Below are 23,548 nucleotides of genomic sequence, written 5' to 3' on the forward strand. Positions count from 1 at the left end.
TTGGTAGCACCATGTTATAATCATTCTTCTGTTCTTGCTTCATCACGCCGGATTAAAACTACAACTATTTTTATACTGAGCCATAATAATTGTTTTGAACAATAATAGCTATAGCTATTTATTTAAGAAATAAGAGAAAAATGAGCAAGATTTTTAATGAGGGAATTTGGGATGAACTGTTAAGTTTTTATATACTGTGGCATGTACACAATAAATCAGTTTGGTTTGAGAATTTTTTTAGAATTTAAAGATTTTTACTAAAGATTATTGAATATTAGTCTACCCTTATGACAGCATACACAGTCATGCTTATTGGCTCACATAAAGCCAATTAACATGCAACCGACTGATTGTTTTTATATTTGATTTTCCTTGTTCTCATTTCATAAATTAATGAAAACCATTTTCCTTTTCATATTTGATTTTCTTCCTCATTTCATAAATTAATGAAACCCATTTCCTTTTCATACTTAATTTCCCTTGTTCTCATTTCATAAATTAATGAAAACCATTTTCCTTGAGTTCTTTGACATGTTGGTCATTGTGCACGGTATTGGTAAATTTGGAATTATTATATATTTTTTTTACTTATCTTTTTATTTTTTCTAAAACTAACATTTTGTATTTGATTTTGGATTGAGCGTACTCTCAAGGATTTATTGATAAATTATATCTACCTCATAATTCAGTACGATTCCTTCTTGGCTGGAGTGTAAAATATGGTCTCTTACTGCTCCAACAATATATTAATGCATTAACTAATGGTTAATTGTGTGAAATCAACTCAACTAAATGTTTTTAATAAAAATTCCTGTCCAGTAATATATTTTAATTCCATAAGTAATTTAAAAATATAAAAAAGTTTAGTACCGGCAGATTTTTCCAACAAACCTTTCCAGCAAGGACAAAAATGCTGTGGTTTGTTCTTAACTATTATGGCTTGTGTGTCATTTGCAGGAAAGGCAAGATCTTACATATACCACAATTTTATAATTGATTGGGATTATGTCACAATATCCATATTTTTGTAGTTAGACTACATTGAAAATATCCAATTAAGAACCAGCTGGAGTGGAACAATTTTGAGTTCCACCAATACGAACAATGTTAAAATTCAAACACTTGTATACTTATGATACAGGTATGGGTATGATATAGGTCATAAAATTAGGGGATATATCTAATAAATAATATGCACATAATACTTTTTAATTTACCTTGTATTTTGTAATATCAAAATAAAACAAACATTTTAATGTTTACAATTAATTACCAATAACAATATTGAAAAATGAAAAAGAGTTTGTGTGCATATTAATAATGTCTTTGAAATGAGACATCTTCAAGAATTCTACAATAAAAATAAAACTGTAAAAGTGTTAAAGGTGCAACATTGTTAGTATTGGGCTAAACTCAAGAAGTACTTACAGCTGGTTCTTAAGATATTGTGATCTCTTTATACTATTATAACAAATATACTCTGTATCTTTATTGTTAAATTGATTGTAAATAGTGTTCATAACTAAATTGAACATTTTAATTTTCTTTTGCAAAAACGTGCTTTTAATTGAGAATTAAGAAAGTACCTGATTTTATATATATCTTCAACTTATAAAAAAACCCTGTCTTCATATAGTAAAATTTCTTCATTGATACCAATATCTTGGAAGTATTTGTAGTTTATATTTCATGTTATAGTAAATAGAATAGTTTGACTAAGACTGAACACAATGCCTGATAATAAGAGAAATATCTCAGACTCTCTATCTATGAACAAACTATAACACCTTTTGAATGTTGCCTCTTTCTCTAGTCACTATTAAACAATTAAGGTTTGTCATAAATTTGTATTTCCAAAGTTGTTTAAGTACTTTTGGATGCAAAACAACACAATCATATTAAGACATAATCTTGTCTTGAAAGTTTTACTCATGCATGTAAACTTATTAAACTTGATTTAGTACACTTTATATTGATCATAAAAATCTGTAAGTATTTAATAAAGTATATGAGTTATATGCTTGTTATTGCAAGGGAAAATGTACTAGGGAGCTATTGAGGATGACGTTCTTCTCTTAACTATGATATTTACATATAGATTGCAAGTTGGTGACTAAAAGAAATACTGTCTAATGCACAGTATATTTATAATGGTACATGTTACAGAGTTTGGCTCTTTCATTTTCTTAAATACCAACATATAAATGTCTTATCGGCCGTCTGTATGTAGATAAAAAGTATGTATGCATTCTTCAGAGCTTTCTTGAGAAATTTTCAGATATTTTCCAACTGTTCAACAAGTGATTGATTATAATGAACTTACAGTACTTGATGATTTTCTGCTATTCTTACTGTGTTTGCTTATCCAAGAAATCTTTAATTAACTGGACGAATATGCATGTAAAAGGATTAAAATAAAATGTATATTTATGAACCTATGGAAATATAGCTTACGTATAATTCAAATTGGATGTAACATTGTTCATTGAACAGTTATATGAAGTTAATTCTACTCACTAACAATGAACTAAGAAGTTTATGAACAATATATGACTTGACTCATCAAAAGTGATACACTCTTGTAGTTTATCTTGATATGTTGTTATTTAACTATGACAAGTAATTAAAAAGAAACAAAAAATTATTCTATACTCTTAAAGAAAACCCACCCTTATAAAATGAGAAAATGGAAGATGATTAATCTAGAAATATTTACCAAAAAGCACATGAAAACCGATGCAAATTGTTGTGTGTATGTATGTGTCTGTATACACATATATATATAATATACATAGGAAAATACGTGTGTGTGTGTATATATATATATATATATATATATTATGTGTATATATATAAATATATATACGCATTAAGTCTTTCAGTGAAATATATGAAACTTATAAAAATTAAGTTATTGTGAAGTTATATGAATATATCAATTAATTTAAGCAATGTCTACGTATTAATGAACATTGTCGAAATAGATTATTTCGACTTCCAGAAAATCTCAGAGCATATAACTTAAAACAGTAAAGGATAACAAGAATAATGTAATTCTCAATTCAATAAGTGTAATACTTAATATGTCTAAAGTTTGAAATTTATTATGATTCAGGTACGTTTTCTACCAAAGGTTGATTATCAAACCAAACTCTGTAGGCGAGTCACACAGTGACTTGGTACATTTATTGCTTAAACTTTTTGTCCAAAGTTTTGTTAATATAGCTACAGTTGGACTCTAGCAACTATCCGAATTCTAGCAAATAGATTGATACGACAAAAATATAAGATAAGCAAAAGTATGGAAATCATCCATGCTTAAACTCTTATTATAAAATGAACAACAGTGTTTAATTTGGATAAATAGAGTTTAATTATATCATAGTATACTTATTTAAAATACTGATATATACATTGCAACTGGATCTATGTCAACACTGTTGATGTTTATTCTCACTACTTCTACAGAGTATCCCATTATACAACTGTGTATCCATATTCACAAATATTTAATTTTATTATATTTGACATACAATTTAAGTTCAGATAGAAGTGGCCATTAACACCACTACTGAGTTAACTTGCCAGCGTCTTTTTATGTTTGGACACTGTATATCGAGTTGTGACATAATCTTGCAATGTAACAGAATCAATTGTGTTGAGGGTATCCGTAACATGTCTAGTTGTCTGGTTCGTGATATTAGCTGTTGTTCACCAAACAGTTTAGTTAGTTTACTGCATCATGGTCATTAAAATAATAAATAAGAATGGGTGTGTAAGGAAAATGAATTGCGTACAAACGAGTTCTGTAAGCTATACTTTGCAAATGATAACAGGAGCTGGGGAGATGAGTAATATGAGTGACGTGAGTCGAAGGAGGTGGCTGAATCATCTCAAGGACATATTATTCGTTTAACCAGTCACTACAGCGAGATGTCATGCACGCATATAAACTATTTTGCTCGGTTATTTGTAGACTGAATTGTGTAACTGACTTATCAATAGCAACACAGAGAATGCAGAAACCGTAAAATTACTGATTACACAATATAATTCCGTAGAAAACATCAGTCATAAAAAACTAAGAAATCTGTGTTCTTCCAGAGTTTTGCCTTTACATAAAATTAAGGGGTCAGCACTACAAGTATTAAAATTATATTTAAACTGTCTAAAATGTTTTGAATAATATTATATAATAGTCCATATTTCATTGTATAAATTTTATTTTTAGTAATTTTCAAGAAGTAACATGCAAAACTTTCAAAATTTGCTGAGTCATGATAAGTTTAATCTCTTTTTAGAGATTAAGAATGGAAATAGAAACATAACAGAAAGCAAAAACTTCATCGAGTCTATACTTCGAATAATTTACAAATTGTACACTCAATAATATATGAAATGGATTGACTGATGTATGGAAATTCAAGACATATTTATTTAATTTGAGTTACACTAACTAAAGTTGATGTATGTCAAAATAATATATACAGTTCATTATATATTATTTTGACATACATCAACTTTAGTTAGTATAATTTCATATATTATTCAGTGTACAATTTGTAAGTTATATACATGTATGTTAGTTTTTTTTATTTAAATGCATATGTGACAGATATGGACACATACAAAATAATTGAATCGTAAAAAGTAAGGGCTCTGTGGTGTAATGGTAGCACATTTACCCAGCAAGTGAGAGATCCGGGTTCGAGTCCCGGCGGAGCAATTACTTTTTTGATTCAATGTGTATATATATATATATATATATATATATATATATAAAATGTAATACTAATACTTCTCTGTAGGAAATGATCAACAGCAAAACTGTAATCCCAAGCTGGATATAAAAAATGAGTAGCCAGTACTTGTAATGTCGTCAATTGTGAACGATTTGCAATACAACTCCACCATTAAATCTGTTGTGGTATTACTTCATTATGATTGATTTGAAACAAAACTTAGCACTAATTCATGTTTGAGTTAACTCCGTTCATATTTTAAACTTTTGGCACAGGTGCTCAGTTTTATATGTGGGATGCACTGTATAAACTATATTTAAAATCTTAAGGTTGTGATATGTTACTAGCTTTTAATTTAATACAATATTTGGTGTGGTTCTCTGTTGTAATTTGGGATTTTGCATGACTAGGAAATATTGCAATCGACTAATCGTCGCCATTCTGTTTTTAGGGTCTGAAGGCAAAACTAGAGTTGTATCTGATTGATAACTACGTTGAACAAATGTTGCATTATCACTTCATTTTTTTTTTTTTTTTTTTTTTTTTTTTAGATATAGGCATTCTTACGGAAGGCAGTGAAATAAATATTTGCTTTTATCTTTTAAAAAAATATTGATTTCAAAGGTAACTGATGAGAAGGGTTTGTAACATTTAAATGGATCAGATTGAATCATTAATCAAAATCGAAGTCTTTAGGGGAGGATGGTTATACCCACATCACAATCTCATAATACATAGTTGAGTTTGTGAAATAGATTAATACCCTTATTGGTCTTTAGCACATGCAACCAAAAGAATAATACCCTTATTGGTCTTAGGTACATGCAACCAAAGTTATCTACTATAAACATCATCTTTACCCCTATAAATAAAATTCCGCTACCAGCAAACCTTTTATAAAATTATTCAGTACAAATACACACCTATTAAGCTAACTTATTCTTTTGTTGAGCTCTAAACTTAATGTTACAGTAGTGGTGGTGTTAAAAGTTGTTACGTTATATAATTAGTTCGTTATGGATATTCTAATTTTGCACATTTATTCTGCTGTGACTTGACATTTGGTATTTTTCTCTGGCTGATTTTAGTTGACAGATTTTTGAGGGAGGAGCTTTGGTAAAGATTATCAACTATTAGAGACATGGTTTTTGTCAATCTCTTTCAATTACAAATATAAACGTCTTTACATTACCGACTTATAGTTAAAGTTAGAGATATTTAATAGAATACTCATTGAACACAGAACCCATTTAACGGCCACTATACCACAGTTTGGTAAGTTGTAGTCAATTCCATTACAACTCTTTTTAATTATGAATTTATCTCTTAAATCTATATGGCAACACAGTATTTACACTATCAAAAATTCTCTGCAGAATAGCCACGTGATTAATAATTTATTGGTAGAAATCTTTTTAGTGTGCGTAAACTTTTGCAGTGTTTGCCGATTTTGATGGTTTAAATATTGGTATTCAAAGGAATGTTGATAATTTTAGTCAAACTAATGGCCACTTCAGTAAGAACTGAACTATAATAAAACTGATTTTTATTTTTCAGATTTGTTAGTGAAATGTCATTAAATGATATAAAGACTACATTGAGTTTTAAGGTTTTATTTTATCTAAATGCTATACCTGTACATTTTCGTATTCATGTCAAAATTTGAAAAACAGTTGGCATCAAGTTATTGACATTTTAATGCCTCTAGCCAAGTAGAGAGCTCTCGGATCAACATAATGAGATTAGTTACATCAGTGATGAACTAAGTGTATATTTAAAAAAATAAAAATTAATGCATATGTAACTTTTGTCAGGGTAAATCCTTTAATGGTGTCTTCTCCTCATGTATAATTATACTCAAAACTATGTCATTATTTTAGTACGAAATTGATACTGCAATTTTTTAGAATCTAAATTAAAATAGAAAAATCAGCCACCATTAGAATTGTAAACTTCGACAAGCAACCACTACCACGAGTAGACTTTTTTACTTAGTAATACATAGTAAACCAGTATTTTTTACCTAACCTTTTGACACGGTTGTTGTAGCATGCGTAGATACCACTATGGCAGGACTTTTATCGAACAAAGCTAGTATAAAATGTACACAAAGGTTCAGTAAAGCCTCAATATCTTGGCCAATTTTATTCAGATCTTAATGAAACTCTCAATGAATCTAAGTAAAATACTATTGTTACTTAATTATTTTCTTGTGTATAATTTATTTATTACTGTCAGACAACCAAAAAAAAAAATTGTTTATCGTTCAGTCAATCTCATTATCCTGAGCTGTAATTTGCGCAACTTATAGCATTGAATTAACATTTTACAATATCAAGCCCTTTTTAAAGAGAAATTAATTTTACTGTCATAATTAATCTACAAATACATCCTGGTAAGACAACATTACTTTTTTATTAATCACGCTGCAATCACCTGATGGAGGCCTGATAAATATTGATGATATTCAGCAAAATAAAAAAAACCGATAATGAAAAATATTAGTCTAGGAACACATTCGTTTCGTTTATAACGTTCTTGTATAAATACTTTGTCGAAATAATTCAAGAACTGGTTGCCAGATCCTGCATGACTGGCTGTTGTCACGCATTAACATATATGGATGTTACACGTAATGAAGCTGTCCATATAATTTCAAACTGGGTCAAAGGGTTAATCAACAGCATTTCCAAACCCATTATGAACACTTCTTGTTCAAAAAGATTATGTTTACATCTTTGATAATGTCTTTTACAAGTAAAAGCTGTATTAAAATATTATCTGGCTGAATAAAATCTTGTCTGGCATTTTTGTATTTAAATAACATATTTTTCTCCTTTCGTATTGTCCTTTTGCGAGTCTTAGATTTGACAGTTATATTCATATAACAATAAATACATTATAGTAAATAATATCAATTTAGTATTAAAATCTTCTGTTTTTCGTCAATTTAAACATTTTTCATTGCTACATAAAAATAAAATATTGCACACTTTAAAAATTTGAGTAATTCAAATCAGAAATTAAATTTTGGGAACAGAAATTTGAGAATATATATGCCTGCGGACCCTAAATGAGTGGTTTTTTTAAATATTGTAGGGGAATATTGCTTATTTCTGCAACTACAGATATAGGCATCTTTTCCCTTCTCATTTTATCTTGTCACTTTGACCCATTACTTGTAATTCCTATTTTGACTTGATAATTGACTGTGAACAATTAATACGGTTACGGTAGGACCCGAAGACATTCATGGATGCTTATGAGAGAGGATCTCGAGGCTATGAAGCAGGAAGGGAAATGCGAGGGATGGAAGAAAGCGGTCGTGGTCGCCAGGACAACAACCAGAGGAGTCGTTGGGGTCCTGCAGGGGACCGTCGTCAGCCTGAAGACTATCCTGCCAAGAGACGACGTTATTAACATTTCGACCTCATATAGTCGTCAATGTACGTCTATCGTACTTTAACAGATATTTATTACAAACCTAATGCAACATCATAGAAAGAAATTTTTATATTTATTGACAAACGTTATGGAGTTGTGTTTAATATGTATTTTACATTACATAGATTTTTTTGATTTTTATAGTTTAATTGCATCCAACAGATCTTAGATGAAATACCTGCTTCTATCAATCTGGAACTGGTATTTTCCAAATGATAGATTGTAATGTTTTGTAATATTTTTATCAATACAAGCTGTATAATTTATTAAACAATTTTTCGTGTATTAATAGTAGTATTAGGTAATAATCAATCATGCAACTTTTAATTGTGAAGTATTTGAAATAATTAAATGTTGTTTAGTTGTGTCCTGTCAAAATTGTTGATTCTTTCCCTTACAATTTTTTCTTAAATAAATGTTGCAAAGTTGGCATTATCATTTGACATTTTTATGGAAAATCTCACAATTTCGGTGGTAAATCGCAATAAAGTTTTTTTTTTTAAGACAAACTATATTTGTTATATATACTGCAATATATCAACGAATATTTCTATAAAAAAAACTACTAAAACAATTTAGACATCGGTTATAAAGTATGAGATTGGTTGAACAAAAGTTGTGTAATTTTATTTTTGTCTAAAAAAATTGGTTGTTACAAACCCTAGAGGAGAGATTGACTTCACTCGAACATGCTCCTTTGACATTATTAGTTTAATGTTCAAAAGTTAGAGCCAACAAATTAATTATTAACAATAATTTTAATATACAACTATAATTGCATTCCTCTAAATGTAATATTAAATTGGAAAAAATTCTTGGAAACTATATTTTAAATCAGATGATTGAGTTTTAAAAAAAGAACATTTCCAAATATGTTGTGTTAAAAAAACTTTTATTGTAATGATAAATGTTTAAGATATTTGCCTTCTTTTCATCATTTTCATCATTGAAGGTGTTAAACTCAGGTGCCCGGGTTATTACAATAACTGAAGCAGCATGCACAATTGCGTAGGGATGGTGGGATGAAATTGATCAAAATAGCGTTTGCAAATACCAATTGTAAAAGTGAAAGGCTATCACTAAGTTTTTAGACACACCATCATTCAGTTTGCTAGCTTTTCCTACCTTAATTGCTTTTTTATGTGTGAACTCTGGATTTAGTTATGATGAGTGCACATTAGCAAGTATGATAGCTGCCACTTGTCTTCTGCTATTAACGTTGTCATTGCTTTGTCTACATTTTCTAAAACTCTTGTCAGAAATGATGAACGCACTTGCCTATCTACTGAAGAAAGCTATATATAATGATAAGGATGATATAGATCTTATCTACAAATTTTGGTGGTATTTTAGTCGGTTAAAGAAACTGAATGTAGAATAAAAGAAAAAGTAGGTAACAAAAATTTTAGAGCGTGTACACTTTTAAAACCTGTAGAACGCCATCAAATCATTTACATCATATGATTAAGCCTTTTTCAGATGGTTGGATTCAAGGCTTAGAAAGAAATCTTTTAAGACAGTTACACCACTTGTATTTTGGTCAATGAATGGTTACCTAATTTTCTACTTATTTTTTCCTGGATTTCTCATAGTATAGTATAGTAGGAAGAGCTAATTTGTGACTGCTGATCCACGCATGGCTAAACAAATCGACATGCAATGGGTTAAGATTGTGTTTTTTTTATCTCCATGCGGGTATTAAAGAGGGTTTAAGTAATACAGTAATTTTATTTTACATGTTAAATTACAGCACTACCACAAGCTAAACAATAGCTTCTTCATGAAAAACGTCATAGAGTGTATAGGATCAATAATTTTCGTGTTATCTTGAACGTTGCTGTTACTTCAAACTCATGGAGGACACAGTATTTTAAAGCCGAGATGTATATAAGTGTAAAAGTATCTCACTTAATTCTTGAATATATGATTTTCTCCACCTAATGTGAACATCAGTTAAGCGGTTTTTAAGTTTTCTGAGCTATTGTGCACAAATCATCGTCAATCATAAAACTTTATATTTGTTCCATTTAACCTTATTGGTAAATGGATACAAATGATGTTGCAATTCACAATAGGTGGGAGAATTAATCAAAGTAGTTCACATGGCGTACTGCTCAGCTGAGAACGCTATCATGGATTTGAAGTGATACTATTATGATGTGAAGTGTGGATTTAGATTACCAATCACTGGGTAATTTAACATGTCAATCAAAAGTGTATGAAGAAAGTTGTATAGTTTCTTTTAAAGAAGTAATATTTTTAAACATAATTTTTAAGACAGTCAATTGCAATTATGTTTTATTATTAGTTTCTGAAATTTGGTAGGACAACTGATCAAAGACGAGTTATACTTATTGATAAGTATAATTGTTTTTATAGGCTATGAAAAATATATTGCAATTTCAAAATGTAACAGTAATACAATTTCTATAATTTACTTTTAAAAGAAAACAAAGAATGTCCTTGATACAAAGATACAATGAGCTTAGATAATTAGAATAAAATCAAACTGATTCAGACTCGTAAGATAATGGCACCCTAATAAGGGTGTGGTCATTGGGCACAAATGACATGGATGATTGTAATATCTATAATTCTAATCATCCTTGTGAGAAAATCTACTTCCTTATGCATTCATTAGTCCAGAAGGTGAAAACTCATTTGTCATTTTATATTTTCTATAGAACTAATTTTTCATGACGTAGTGAAAAACGACTAACTAGATAGAAACTGAGTAATGGCAACTTACAATCTCATGGTCAACTATTATTTATATGTTTGATGGATTAAGAGTGTTAATCAAACAAAATTATGAACTGTGATTTGTAATCTTTTTGAAATTTGTCACTCACCTGGATTATATTGCAAAACTATGAATGGGACAGTATAAGTTAAACATGTTACCAGCAGTATGTTAAACAAGGGGAGAGGAGCGGTTAACATGTATTTTATTTATTTGTTCGTAAGACTACATATAGACTACATCTTACTTTTTTTTTAGTGCATATTTTTTATTGATAAGGTAAAGTGTATCTTAAATTATGTTAAAATCATCTGGAGTTATGTATTTTTGTAACTACAAAATATTGTTTAGGCATTATTGCCATTTCGGAAAAGACTAAATCTACCTCCTTTTGTAATTTGGTTATTTATTTTATTTATTTAATATATTTTACTAATAGTTATATTAAAGTTTGTTACTTGTTCTTGTCTTCACTCGGTTATGCAGAAAACTGAATTTTATATTGCAGAATGTGTTAAAAAAATATGATTTAAATTTAAAGGCTTCTAGATCAGCAGCACACTACAATTATAATTATTGACCTCCGGACAAGGGCCCAGAACATCAGCTACCTGTATTACATTATTATACAGTCCAGTCAGTTTCGTTTTGTCAATAGTGTAGTGCTCATTTAAAAACAGTAATTTCTGCTAAAAAGGTAGCTAAAGTGTTATACTCATAGACTATAATAGTAGACCTCACACCGTTACAATGTTCTTGTAGCAAGATATATGACTTGTAATAATTTGAAATGTGTAATGTTTTTAGACCAACCAAATCAATAAATTTGCTTCCAAGTATTCCAGGAAGTATTTGGTTATAATGGCATGGTCAGTAAAATATGCGACGTCCATATTTTATAATTAATACAATACCGATTGTTGCATTGATAAGTAATCTATAGTAATACAATACCGATTGTTGCATTGATAAGTAATCTATAGTGAGTGAGTTGATCTACAACTACACTAGTAAATCAATGTAACAGAGCTATCAGCCATAGCTAGCTTTAGCTACTTGCAATAGAGACATACAACTTAACTCGCTATTCGTATTACTGAATAAGTTAACATCCAAAATGTATGGAACATGGATTATGCGCCCTGGGGACTTCTGAAATTTGTAATTATTCGCAAAAATCCAAATTCTATACTGTCCATAAAAAGGACTGAAAAAATTATTTTAACTTAAGTATTTTTATATAACAGCATCATTTGTTGTTGTTAAAACCATGTCAAATGTTGTAATTTTAATATACTGCATTAATTCACTGTAACGAACAATGAAAAAAACCAGAATTTCCATGATATGCAGTATGTATGCATTCACTTTTGACAGATATGTCACAACATGGATAGAAAATGAATTACATTATTGTGAGGAGTTCTGCTTTAGACCTTCTCACATTGCTAAATTCATGGAAATTAAATGGGTTTGGTGAGGAAGGGTTTCTTTCTTATGAACATAATTGCTGTCATATATTTCTACTCTGAAATTATCCTATCATAAAATTTTTCAATGATACTAATGCTCCTACTGGACAAATGTCATTAATATTTTAAAAAGAGAAATAACTCATTCATTATTTCAGTTGCAGCTCAGAAATAAACTACATTAGACATTACAATTTTAAGTTATCCAAAATAAACTCTTAATTAACTACACCAATTTAAAATAATACAAAATGTCATGTGGCTGAAAAATATGTTCTGTTTGCCAGAATTTTTAATTTGAAATGTTGAATTCATCCATGGTCCACTGTATAAAAAAAATGCTGTTGGAAGCAATAATAAATCAATGTTATAAATTTAAAGTTTTCAGTAGAGCTGTGTTAATATTTTCATAAATTAACTCAGTGTATCTAAATGGTCAGTTAACCATTTTATTGTACCATTGATAAGTGGAAAAGTGAAGTGATAGTTTGCTGTGACTTGTTTAGTGTAAGCAAAATTTTCATTCTACGTGTGCACTCCCAAAATTTTCTTAGATTCTTGTTGAAACAAAGCTGGAATCGTGGATGTGCGATATTTGAAGATTCGTCATCGTAGTAACAAGTACAACATATTGTCAATACTTCTTATTGTAATATACATCACCTCAATACAGCTGATACCTCAAAAACTAGATTTATTTTGAGTATGATTGGATGAAAAAAAAGACTATCTAGAAATGTCAATTGACAATTGATTTTTCAGTAATGTGTAAGAACTGCAGACATGTTTACAAGGCACAGAGCACATATGTGAAGCACAAACCTTGGAATTCAAGATCTGAGTGAATTGGGTGTAAATGTGTGACTAATGAAAGCAGTGAAAGTGTATCAGTGTTGATATTGGGATTTTTTTCCAATACACTTCACAAACACTTGAAACAAACATTCACTCATCCATTTATGGCCCAGTCCATGTGTTTTGTAACAACGAAAAATAATGGATTATTTTTGGAAAGATGAAAGAAAAATTAAATACCTGAATTTGTTTCTGCTCTGGCCAAGTCCAATCTTTGCGGATTAAAAACGATATATTCACAGCTGACATAGATCTCTGTCATAGAAGTTATAAGTTTTGCTGGATTTTAATGGTAAGTCACATTCTTGTAAAAGGAGGGAGATGAGGCTTTCAGGACATCATCTCTTGAAAAGCTGGACATATTTTAGATTTAAATTATTTGGGTCTCGGTAAAGGCCGCCTGACACCGCATGTCCATCCATGGACTGATGGGTTGTATGCCCGTTAAAGATCGCTCGCCTGCTTATTAAATGGGACACTACACACTGGCGTCTGTCCAACCGCTGGACGAAAATTCGTGCAGTGGATGGATGTTTTGGAATCGCTCGCTCAGCGATTTTCACTGACGTCCACATGGACATTTTCAGCTGTGCATTTGCACAGCATCACTTTGAGACACCTCCCTGCTAGTTCCTCGCCGGATGGTGTCTGTATTGGTCACTGACTCGTGTCATTTTAACCTCTAAAATAAGTTTTTGGCAACTAAGTCCTTATTTTAAATCTCCTTGTCGGCTCTTTTCTTGGTATTTAGCAGCCTTTTTGTTATTAGTAACATTGTTTTGAAACTTTTTCCATGTTTAATTTCTTAGCACTTAATGAAAAAGATAGAAGCAATAAAATACATTTCTTGTCTTTCATTGTAGAAAGCAAAATACTATAAATTGTGAGTTTTGATGAATGTATAAATATGTTTTATGTCGTTATTATCTAAAAATACTTTGGGATTTTGCTGGTCCTCAATAGTTTAAAAAACCTACCTCAAGCATACAGATAGCTGTTTTCTGCTTGAGATTGATTTCCTGTAATTCGTGTCTTCCCTCTTTATATCATTCTCTACAAATGTCAAAACCTCTTAGAATTGTTCTTTACTTAGTCTAAAGTATTAACTGAATCTCTCTTCGTCCTCATCTAAATCTTCTATCAAATTGTGGAATTCACAAAATACTTTTCTTTTTTAACAATGGGGTCCAATGTTTTCGTTTACTAACTGAATACAGTAGGACTGTATTTTGGTCATCACTGCTGGAACTGTCAGCAGCAATCCATGGTAAACTTCTCACAAAATCACTGTTAAACCAAGATACACTAACTAATGTTTTTCTGACAAAGGTCACCACTCAACTGAAAGACAATATAACTTCCCTGGATGAACGTTTGAAGTGTGAAGTAGTACCCCATGGATGTCCAAGGCATAAAATCAATTCAGTTGATGAATGGACGTTTGATGTGAGGCGGCTTTAATTCGAGTTCATTGTATTTCTAGGTGGTGTTTGAAAAAAAGATTAAATAATTATATAAAACAATGCTCTCACTGTGTGTCACTAACTACTTATGCTAGGTTTTCTTGTTTTGCAAATGTACACTCTTTTGATGTTTGTTACTACAGATTATTTCGTGTATTTGTAGATAATCAGGGTTTAAGTGTAGTTAGTATCAATGGGAAATTAAATTAAATATTTTTATTTAGTATTTCAAGTTTTATTTTTTGTATGTAGCTGAATTTTATATATCTTTGCATGAAAAGTATATATGTTATAAATTACAATATGTATTAGTGTTTTATATAAATGTATGTCTAATTATTTATATATTTAATGCTCAGTACAGACTGAATAAGTTTCCAATTTCATCAATTTATTTATTGGAGTAAAAGTGTTATTTTTCATATAGATGTGTTCTATTTATGTTTCCACTAGGTATAAAATTATTTACTACTAAGTATTTAACCCTTTTAAAACACTCAAGTTTCATACAAAAAGTGAAAATTAATATAGTGTATATGATAATACATAATAGACTTTCAGTTAATTAATGTATAATTAACAGACAACTATTAATCAGGCTTCATTTTGTCAGCCTTGATTTTTTTTGTCATTGACAATAAAAGGATAAAGCATCACAACTTATTTGAATGTTTGTTAATTATTTTAAAAGATTTGAATATGAACTGAAATTCTAGATATTATTTTTATAGTCCAAAGTAATAAACCTCTTTTCTAACCTTTTTAGTGCACCCTATTATTTTAAGCAACATGTTAAAGACCACTAGACCATCCATAGCATTCGTGTATGTCAAGATATATATGGCTATTATAGCCTCCCTTTTTATCTTAATGCAATTGGGATTATAAATCGGTTAAGAAAAAACTTTTCTGCACACACTGATAGTCAATCTTTTGCCTTTAAAAATATCAATGATAATTCGACTGTTGTAAATTAGTGCAATCTAGACAAATTTAATAGAAAAAGTTATGCATATACTACAAGAAGACTTAAAATTCCTTATTCTTTTCAATTATAACTAAAACTACGGATGTACAATAAAATGACGAATCACTATGATCACCATCGGTACATAGGTATATCATAACAATAGATAATGTTATTGGTTAGTTAAGAGAATTAACATATAGAATGTATATCATCTTTAGGTAGATTACTATAGTGTTGACAAGAAAATGTGAATAATTTTAAAAATTATTAATTTGAGAATGGTGCACATTGTCAGTCGTATCATGAGAAACAGCAGGCACAAATTGTGCATAATGTCACTAAAAGGATTAATTAATAGAAATAAATTGTCTTGTTGTGGTAGGTAACAAGTTAACCCTTTGACTGGTGGGGATTTTTTTTACATTGGCCGTGCACCACAAAGTGAGATTTATTTTGTTCTTCGCAAAAGTAGGTAATGTATCATTTACAACAGAAAAATAATATTCTGTTTTAAATTAAATTTTAGCACAAATTACTAAAGTTTCATTAATATTACACAATATGAAATTAAATCTATATTCATCAGTATTATTTTAGTATACTGTGGAAAGTCTCTAGATGAACCATTCCAAGTTCGATAAAAGTGTATAAATGTACCATTCAATGTTTAATTGTGCCAAAAGGTACATAGCATTTTTAAAAACACTGTAGAACAACATTTGTGGCACATCCTTTCAGTGTCCTGGTGCCGCAATCCATAGATATCAATCTCAGCAATTATTTAAAAATAAAAGTTTACTAAGTCAGACAAGTGTAATAAAATGCATTTAAATCTGATAGTTGCTGTACTTCTCACTGTTCTGAAATAGATAAGTGACTCATTATCACATTCTTATTATGCATAACGGAAACTGTGTGAAAGTATTCTACAATTCTCCCTACGCTGGGTCACATGCGTGATTAGACAAGTAATTGTAAATCACATAAATACATATGAAATATTGTTTAGTGATGTAGCAAACCTTGCAGAATGATTGACTTAAAGCGTTGGTAGCACAAAGCATGGTTTAAATAACTGTCGGGATTACTGGTTAAAGAGTTAAACTGAGAACTCCACATTGGTAATTTGTTACTGAAGATATACACAACTATTTGTAAATTATAAATACATATCGTCTTGTACCTATAATGTGTTATTTTGCTTTCTTTCAGCCATAAGTAACGTGTGGTCTAGTAGTTTTGTGCTGGGCACCTTCTCCACGTTATTACAACTTATTGAATTTAGATCTATCTGTATTATTCATCATAGTTAATCTGTTATGAGTCAGGAATAAATCTTTCATACTTATCGATTTTAATGTAATATTGATTCAGAGTTCTGTTTTCTGGCTTATTATTTTCTTGATCAGTCACTTTTTTCTTACAGAAACAGTTTATTCTAAACATCTCTGCACTTCAAGGCATTTTCCCAGTGTATCCATTTATAAATGTGAGCTTGATTGAAAATAGAGATATAAACTTCTGTCTGCAAGTTACTTACAATTTTCATTATCTGCCAGAGCTTTCTCTTGATTTAAAGTGTTGAAGTACCTCTAGATACGTAGGCGTATGTGATCTATATTCTTCAATGCCTACAAAATCTGCCTTGTCTGGCTACTAAGTTATTGATTTTACTGTTGCTGTTTTCTTATCTGTTTAACAAAAGTAATCTCATTTGACCCAACAGTGATCAGTATCAAAGACAGAAATTATAATCATCAATGATCTTTGGGAAAAAAGTTAAGAATGATAAGGTTACTAAATAGATCTTTTTGGCCAAAATTTCCCTTTTTTTTGTCTTCCTATTGAAAAATTGACAGAAAATAAAAAAGATTTCAATTTCCAGATCAGTTGCAATTTTTCAGTTGTTTTTCACATCTGTTGTAAAGCTTCTCACTGGTAAAGGTTCATAGCTTAAAATTTGCTAGCATTTGAAGAAAGTACTGCATTTAAAATTTAACTCAACTATAGTTTCTTGTGAGAACTTTTCCTGATAATGTTAAACTGTTTTGATGGAGCTACGTAAAAAAAGCGTGTGCCCAAAATAAATTCTTTTAATATTTACAGAATATATTTATTTATTTGGAGAACAAAATAAAATTCTAGTTAAATCATTAAGAACAAATCGATGAATGGAATAAAAGTTATTCTTGAATTGTAGTTTGAAAACGTTTGAGCAATCTTTAAAATAACAAATTAATTTTTTAAATTTAAATAAGTACAATTAACTTTGGTAGTATGGGCAGTTCTTAAAGAACATTTTTTATCTCAAATCAGAACTGTATATGCGCCAGAAGCTAAAACTTAAATAATAGCTTGAACTTCTTCTTCATTGCCTGTACCACAAATTGAGTATTTTATTTAAGAGAAACATTCATAGAATTTTGAATAAAATCAGATGGAGTACTAGTTTATTCTTCTTCCATCTTTGTTTGGGCATATTCACCTGTGGAATAATCAATCATTTGCTGATGCTATTTCATTATGGGTAAAATATTTGCAATGTCATCTTGTATTTGTCTGTTAATTAGGTAAGTACAACATTACTGATAATCTTTCTGTTTCTGTAAACATTCAGCATGAACTGGGTGTTTATTACTATTACTGCCTAGTACATATTATTATTATTATTTACCATAAATATAATATTAATATATATATATATATATATATTTACCATATAATATTATAAATCTATTGGGTCATGTAAAAGCAGTGACAATCATTGCCATTCTATAGTCAGTATTAGATCATATTTCAAAACACATTTCAAACAATACAAGATCTACTCATTAAAATACATAGAAAAACTTGGTTTTTTCCATCTAACTTATTATAAGTTTACTTCGAAACTGAAAAATATTCAGAGCTCTAATACAACTTGATAAATGGCTGTAAAGATATTTTAATGTCTAGTCACGATTAAAACATTTAGATACCCCTCCAAGTATCATTGGAGAAGGTAAAATTTCCAGTTGTCTCTGACAAAAATATTCGATTCTTATTTATAAATAAGTGAAGTCAACTTCATATTACACTGCTATCGTAAACTTTGCTTATTTGGTGGATCACTGCCTTAAAACTGTGATAGAAATCTCGACGTTTCAACAGAATCAAAATCCATTCAAACAAAACAAAGGGCTTTTTGTATAAAAGAACCAACTCAATTCTCACAGTACAATAGCCATGTGCCAACAGCGTGTTACATTAGGTAGATCCTGGCTTAATCAACAGCTGATGCTATTGAGTGACTGTAGAGTATTGCCAACCAAAAAACTGCTTCTGATAAATAATGTTTTATAAGAAAAAATCATGAATATAGTTTTGGTCTGATTTTGCGGGTTATCTGGAAGCAGCTTGTGAAAGATCTAACCTTTACCGAATATATCTATAAGCTATTTGTTACAACATCGTCGTTAGCAGGTAATGTCTCATCCAATCATGAGGGATTAAAAAAAATACTACAAATTTTTTTTGTAATGGCTGTTCTTGTTCTGTTATTTAATAGCTGTCGTCTTGAATTAATTTAAGAATAATTTGGTTTAATTTTATAACCTCATCCTAACATACTTTGCTTTTACTTTACATTTTATAGCTGAATATTAAAAATTAAAGTGAGTTTTAATGATTGGGTGGTCATATTTTTAAATTGTAGTATTTTCAACAGAAGTTTGTTTAAGTCCACAGTACTGCCAAAGTTATGATATGAAGTAATAGCGGTTCACAATTAATTCTTTGACTTGATACCACTAGGGTTCAGTCAATTTTAATCCTGTTGGATTGGTTTGCATGTATAATACTTAATCCCATAAAAAGTAATTCTTTATTTTGTTTAGGTGTTGCATGTTTATTTGTCATTATTGATTTTTGGAAACCTTACTATTATTTTATTTTGCGATAGCCAGTGTTTATACAAATTTGATCAGTGTGAATGTGACTCTTCTTGTGCAATTATAAATTTTGAGAACCTACTCCATGGAAGCTTGCTGCGTGTTCCAATAACCATTAACAAGGTGATATTGGTGATACCGAACAAGCTATAAATCTCTTGGCACAAGTTCTCCATTATATCTTATGGTGGATGATTCCAAACTTTATAGCAGAGTGAAGACTTATGTTGTCATTGCTATCAAAACCTGTTTTAAGACATTTGCTGCAGGAAATGTGGCAGTGTGCAATCCTAAAATTTTGAAAGTTCAGGGACCTTTGTAGACTGGAATTTATAGCCTCATTTCCAGGGGTGGAATTCCAGCCTACCACCTTTGGTGTCGGTTCTCGTCCAGTTTATACTCAATTCTCTACTGGTTTTTCAACCCCCATCTCCACTAGCATCCATGAAACAAATATTTATTTCAACAAAGTTATAACAACCCCCCTTCCTCCCAACAATATTCAGTGTGAATATTAGTTTTGTTCCAGTTCACCTTTCTCTTAGTGGAGCTAAATTAAACATTCACATTGAATTAACTCTTCCCACCACAGCTACATTATGTGAACAATATCCACTCTCGCACTAGACGTCATCATCAGAAAACAAGTATTCAATGATTTTAATATCCTCCTCCATTGGGCTACAGTAACACATACATAGTCACAATACACTAAATACAAAAATACAACAGAGAAAAGGAATCCAGGAACTGATTGCGCAAAAATAAACACTGTAACCGGCACTACATTGTAAGCAGCAGCACAATGTACCCTTCCAATACTGTGCTCACACTGAGGAAATTGGTTAGAATGAAGCAGTTGGCTGGTTTTCCGTCACGATTGTAATAATTGCTCTTCAGAGCTTGGTCTAGGTTGTGCGTTTTTATATGTTCCTCAAGGATTGGATTTTTATACGTCTGTTAGTATAACACCATGTATGTACCAGAAGACATGCTGTGGTACATAATGACTGACACAATATGTTTGCTCCATTCCATAGATTATTGTTTTGATTTTCAGGTGATATCAATCCTATGACATGGTTTTGTTTTCATTCATCAAAATTCATCAAACAAGATTATATAATATCCTACTTTCTTTTGTGATTCTCCTTTGGTAGCTTAGGGACCCAATGAAGACACAGATTTCCAAAGTTGACAATGTTCTACAGTACCGTACATACCCAGGCACATCAAGAAATGTCACATAAAGCATGTTTGTTATGAATCTTCTTCCACTTGCATTTTCACTTAAAATGTAGCCAACAAATCACCGTGAACAGACTTTGTAATATTTTCATTTTAATACTTGGGTCCATGTTTGCACTTTACTTTCTCTCCATAGTGTTAGGATCATAATATCTCCTTGACAATGAACGTTTGTACCTGACATTTCTTGGCATTGAACATGTATGAACTATCTCACAAGTGGAGAGCTTATTCAATAATATTGAAAAACTTTAAAAAGTAAAGACTAAAGTGTTGTCATGGTTAAGATAAAAAGCTGCAATTGGCATCCGATTCTTGCCAAGAAATTCTGTGAGGTATTGCACATGCTTTTTGTTGTATACGCATGAATAAGTATTTCATAAACTGAGAACCCCTGCATTACAACTACGTTGTGTTTAAGTAAGTATACGTGTATATGTAAAATTGTTTGCTACTTTATTCTGTTATCAAAGGACGTGACATACAGAATCTCACATGTCACAGTTCTGCAAATATTCATTGGCTAAAATTGTGATATATAAGCTGAGCTGTTAATAAAATAAAAACGTTTGAATGCTATTATTTATTTTAAAATCAAGGATGTAGATAAAACATGACGTTGTGTTGTGTCATGTTAAATAATAATGACATTGTTATAGACATAATTGTTAATTTTGATTTATTTTTTTCAAGCAGTCAATGATTTAAAAAATGATTAAAAGTTTTTATAACAAATATTTGATTTTATAATTTTAAATATATTTGTTTAAGATCCATCAATTGGTTTCTAATATTTTTAATGTTAACCCTTACAGTTTCTTGCATCATATAATAAGAATTAAATTAATAGATAAATTAACAATAAAATAAAAATAATACAACATAATTTAATTTTATATAATTATTATTGCCTAACAAACTCAAGCCTTTGTCCAATTTAACTTTATTTCTAAAACACTGTATTTTGGCTTTGTTAAATAAAAAAAATATATAATTATGTTCCTAAAAACCATTATAATATAACTTAGTTTTGTGTGTATTGTGGTTTTGAAAGTCTATTTATAGCCAATGAATTTTAAAAACTTGTTTCTAATGTATTCTCCAACCTGTTTCTAGTGTTCCTTCTTTTTCATCACATGAGCAACAAAAACCATAATTATTTGTAAACAAACCACTTTATGATTTATTATAGTTTACATCAGTATGCATATTATCTTTTATTTCTTTTTTTGTTGTTGTTCAAATAGTACTTCAATTGACATTATTTGAAGAATCATATATTATATCACTTTAGGGATATATCTTATAGACAAATTGATATAATTTCATTAAGTCAAGTTGAACGCATGTGCCCACGCACACACACCTTTGACATAGGTTATTGTCACTGATCAACTATAAATTCGAGGAAAATACTAAAATAATATGGGATTAATCTTTAAATAGAACTCCAGTTCTATTTTAAACTAATGTTTGTAATAGAATTTAGTTTTATTTATATTATACTGTACTTTTTTTGTGAATTTAGTTTTACATCTGATGACTAAATTTTAGAATAAAAGTCTGAATTCTATTAATAAAACAGTCCACATTTTAGAATATCTGATAATTAATTGGTATAATACAATATTATAAATGACGTTTGGCTGACTCAGACAACTAATCTTTAATAGCATATTATTTATTTTTTTATTTTTTTCCCTGCACCATATCATCTTTATATAATTGTATATGTATTGTTAAATTTTTTAATGTGTTTCAGGAAATAATGCTGGGTGGTTTGAATATACATAATCTACTTTTATCATCAGCTTAAAAGTCAGTTTCTTATAAAAATGTATCTGAACAGATATGAGCCTCAAGACTGATTGTGCAATTGTTTAATATTCTTTGAAATAACCAACCTCCATCCTATAACAGAAACATCCATTTTTATGTACAGTGTACAGTCACTAACTGTGTACACCGGTTTCAAGCTGTATACATTATGAAACTTATACAAATTGATTAATTGTCTATTTGTCTATAAAACATTCAAATAATACCATCAAACCTATAGAATATTAGCCAAATCATTATTCTATGGATATCTGTTGTGCAACATATGTTTACGGTAGTAGTTGAAATGCAATATCCTGAAAAAGGAAGGTTGCTTAGAACTGATCATTGTTGACTTCATTATGAACATGATCAGATAGTTAGAATACTTGAATAGACAATCAGGATACACTCAAATTTTAGACGTAATTGGTTAAAATTAGATAATGCGAATTTGAAAATAAATATGGACCAAAGTAAAGTTCTTTTTTTTTCGTTATTGTCGTTTAATATAAATTCAATTCATTATTAATAACTTTACAATATTTTTATTGAATAAGCCATTAGAAACTTATTTTGTTTTAATCAAGTAAAGTTCATTTCTTTTATCTAAAAGAAAAAATACATACATTCATTCATATAATGAATTGCTATAATGAATGCAGCATTAGGTAAGTATTGTGATTAAAAAGTTTTTAGAAGAAGAAATAACACATAACAAATAAGTAGTGCACTCATTGTGTTGCAATTTCATGTCCATATGAACACTCTTGTCAACACAGATATAAATACTGTACATGGTCAGGTAAATTCAACCACAAAAAAATTATCTGAAAATAAAAACATATCAGTTTTTTATAAAAC

General features: G+C 29.7%; 1 protein-coding gene across 4 annotated transcripts in view; it reads left to right on the forward strand.

The window, feature by feature from the left end:
• LOC124360137 (hrp65 protein-like) overlaps window positions 1-23,548 on the forward strand; it is a 75,136-nt gene that overhangs the window by 20,161 nt on the left and 31,427 nt on the right. Inside the window, exon 11 of one of the 4 annotated variants that reach the window (XM_046813490.1) lies at window positions 7,980-8,564. The exons of the other annotated variants lie outside the window; for them this stretch is intronic. Within the exon in view, the coding sequence (XP_046669446.1) occupies window positions 7,980-8,162 (183 nt within the window). The 3' untranslated portion in view covers window positions 8,163-8,564. Of the gene's footprint in view, window positions 1-7,979; window positions 8,565-23,548 lie in introns of those variants that run through there. 4 annotated transcript variants of the gene reach the window in all.

The sequence above is a fragment of the Homalodisca vitripennis genome, chromosome 4, assembly GCF_021130785.1.
Source record: "Homalodisca vitripennis isolate AUS2020 chromosome 4, UT_GWSS_2.1, whole genome shotgun sequence".
NCBI classification, from domain to species: Eukaryota; Metazoa; Arthropoda; class Insecta; order Hemiptera; family Cicadellidae; genus Homalodisca; species Homalodisca vitripennis.